The following is a 1,635-nucleotide window of genomic DNA, read 5'->3' on the forward strand; positions in this document are numbered from 1 at the left end:
GTAGTGGAGTACGATAGTACAATTAGGCGAGGAAGAACCCCGACCATCCGGCGAGCTAGACCCGAGCCTAGCAAGAGTGCACACGACCAACCCTATTTGTACGCCGTCCTTAAGTCAGTCATGGTCATCTGCTGATACCGAGGGCCTATATATCTGTTTACATATATATATATTTAAACTCTGGTACACTACACATTTATAGAGTTCACAAGGGCTGCGGTGTTCAAAGAACATAGTTTTCATTTCTTTCTTCATTTTCTCAAGAGAATTTTCACTTATTTCATGGCTTTTCCGACAACAAGTGCACAGCAAGCCGAAACAAACCGAAAGATACTCGAGGACATCCAAACCAAAAAGCAGCTGCTTGCTGGCGGGATAATTAACCTGGGACTGAGCAACACAAATCAGATGCCCTCTCCTCAGTTGCTCGGCCAGCCGACAGCAGCACCTGAATTCCTACCGCAGGGCGTGGGCTTACCCACAAATGCCACGCCGCCCCGATCCGCATTTAACCCTACCAGTTCCACCACTTTGGGCTTCTTTATCCCCCAAGATTCGTATTTTGGAAACAGCTTCATTCCCGTGCTTCCTCGCCTGGAGCCCTTACCGACGACCACAGCCCCGGCCACGACGACGGCCAGCCACATCGCACCCAAATAACCGAACTCTTATAATTAAACATGGCCCGCCTTAAGCTGAAGAAACTGGAGGAGTATTTGCAGTGTGTCGATGGATTCGAGAAGCCGAAGATCATGCTGGAACAGTATCCAACGCCTCCACACATAGCAGCATGTATGGTACATCATATGCAGGCCCAGCATGATGATATCGAGGGCAAATTCGTCGGAGACCTGGGCTGCGGCTGTGGCATGTTGAGCATAGGAGCCACTCTGCTGGGTGCCCAGCTGACTGTTGGCTTTGAGCTGGACGGAGATGCTGTTGACATCTACAGGAACAATGTGCAGGAAATGGAGCTGCCCAATGTAGACTGTGTGCGGGCGGATGTCCTGCAGCTGCCGGGGAGCAAGTGGGAGAAAACTTTCGACACAATCGTTATGAATCCGCCCTTTGGGACCAAGCACAATGCCGGCATGGATATGAAATTTCTGGAGGTAGGTCTGCGATTGGCTACAGGAGCAGTCTATTCATTGCACAAAACCTCTACACGCGCTTACATCCAGAAGAAGTCCGAGGAGTGGGGAGCCAGCGGCTCTGTGGTGGCCGAACTAAGGTACAACATCGAGGCCAGCTACAAGTTCCACAAACGTCAGTCAAAGGACATCGAGGTGGATTTCTGGCGGTTTGACATTAGCGGCAAGGATTAGCCTGCGGACCGTATGCATTTTCTTTGGACATTACATTTATTTATATTATTAAAAAACTTTAAATAATAGAGGAATGAATTCAAACTCAAAAAAAAAAAAAAAAAAAAAAAAAAAAAAAAAAAAAAAAAAAAAAAAAAAAAGGTGTAGTAGCCAGCACAAAATATAGGGAATTGGTTATCTTCTTTCGTCTCGTGAGACCCCCTAGTGATATTTCGAACGATCAAGCTTTAGCCGCTCTTAAGGTTGGATCAAAGCCTTAGCCGCTCTTAAGTCCGAACGCCCACGAACACATACAAGCGACGGACAGTGG

The 1,635-nt window shown here is 47.6% G+C and overlaps 2 protein-coding genes across 2 annotated transcripts; both read left to right on the plus strand.

The window, feature by feature from the left end:
- The first annotated feature begins 258 nt into the window (after positions 1 to 258).
- On the plus strand, positions 259 to 671 carry LOC117194932 (SOSS complex subunit C homolog). The gene has a single exon (XM_033399395.1). The coding sequence runs from the start codon at positions 283 to 285 to the stop codon at positions 658 to 660; it is 378 nt and encodes a 125-aa protein (XP_033255286.1). The 5' UTR covers positions 259 to 282; the 3' UTR covers positions 661 to 671.
- Positions 661 to 1,403, plus strand: LOC117194931 (methyltransferase-like protein 5). Its single transcript, XM_033399394.1, has one exon. The coding sequence runs from the start codon at positions 681 to 683 to the stop codon at positions 1,323 to 1,325; it is 645 nt and encodes a 214-aa protein (XP_033255285.1). The 5' UTR covers positions 661 to 680; the 3' UTR covers positions 1,326 to 1,403.
- Positions 1,404 to 1,635: the final 232 nt, after the last annotated feature.

Source organism: Drosophila miranda (assembly GCF_003369915.1).
Source record: "Drosophila miranda strain MSH22 chromosome Y unlocalized genomic scaffold, D.miranda_PacBio2.1 Contig_Y4_pilon, whole genome shotgun sequence".
In the NCBI taxonomy this organism is placed as follows: Eukaryota; Metazoa; Arthropoda; class Insecta; order Diptera; family Drosophilidae; genus Drosophila; species Drosophila miranda.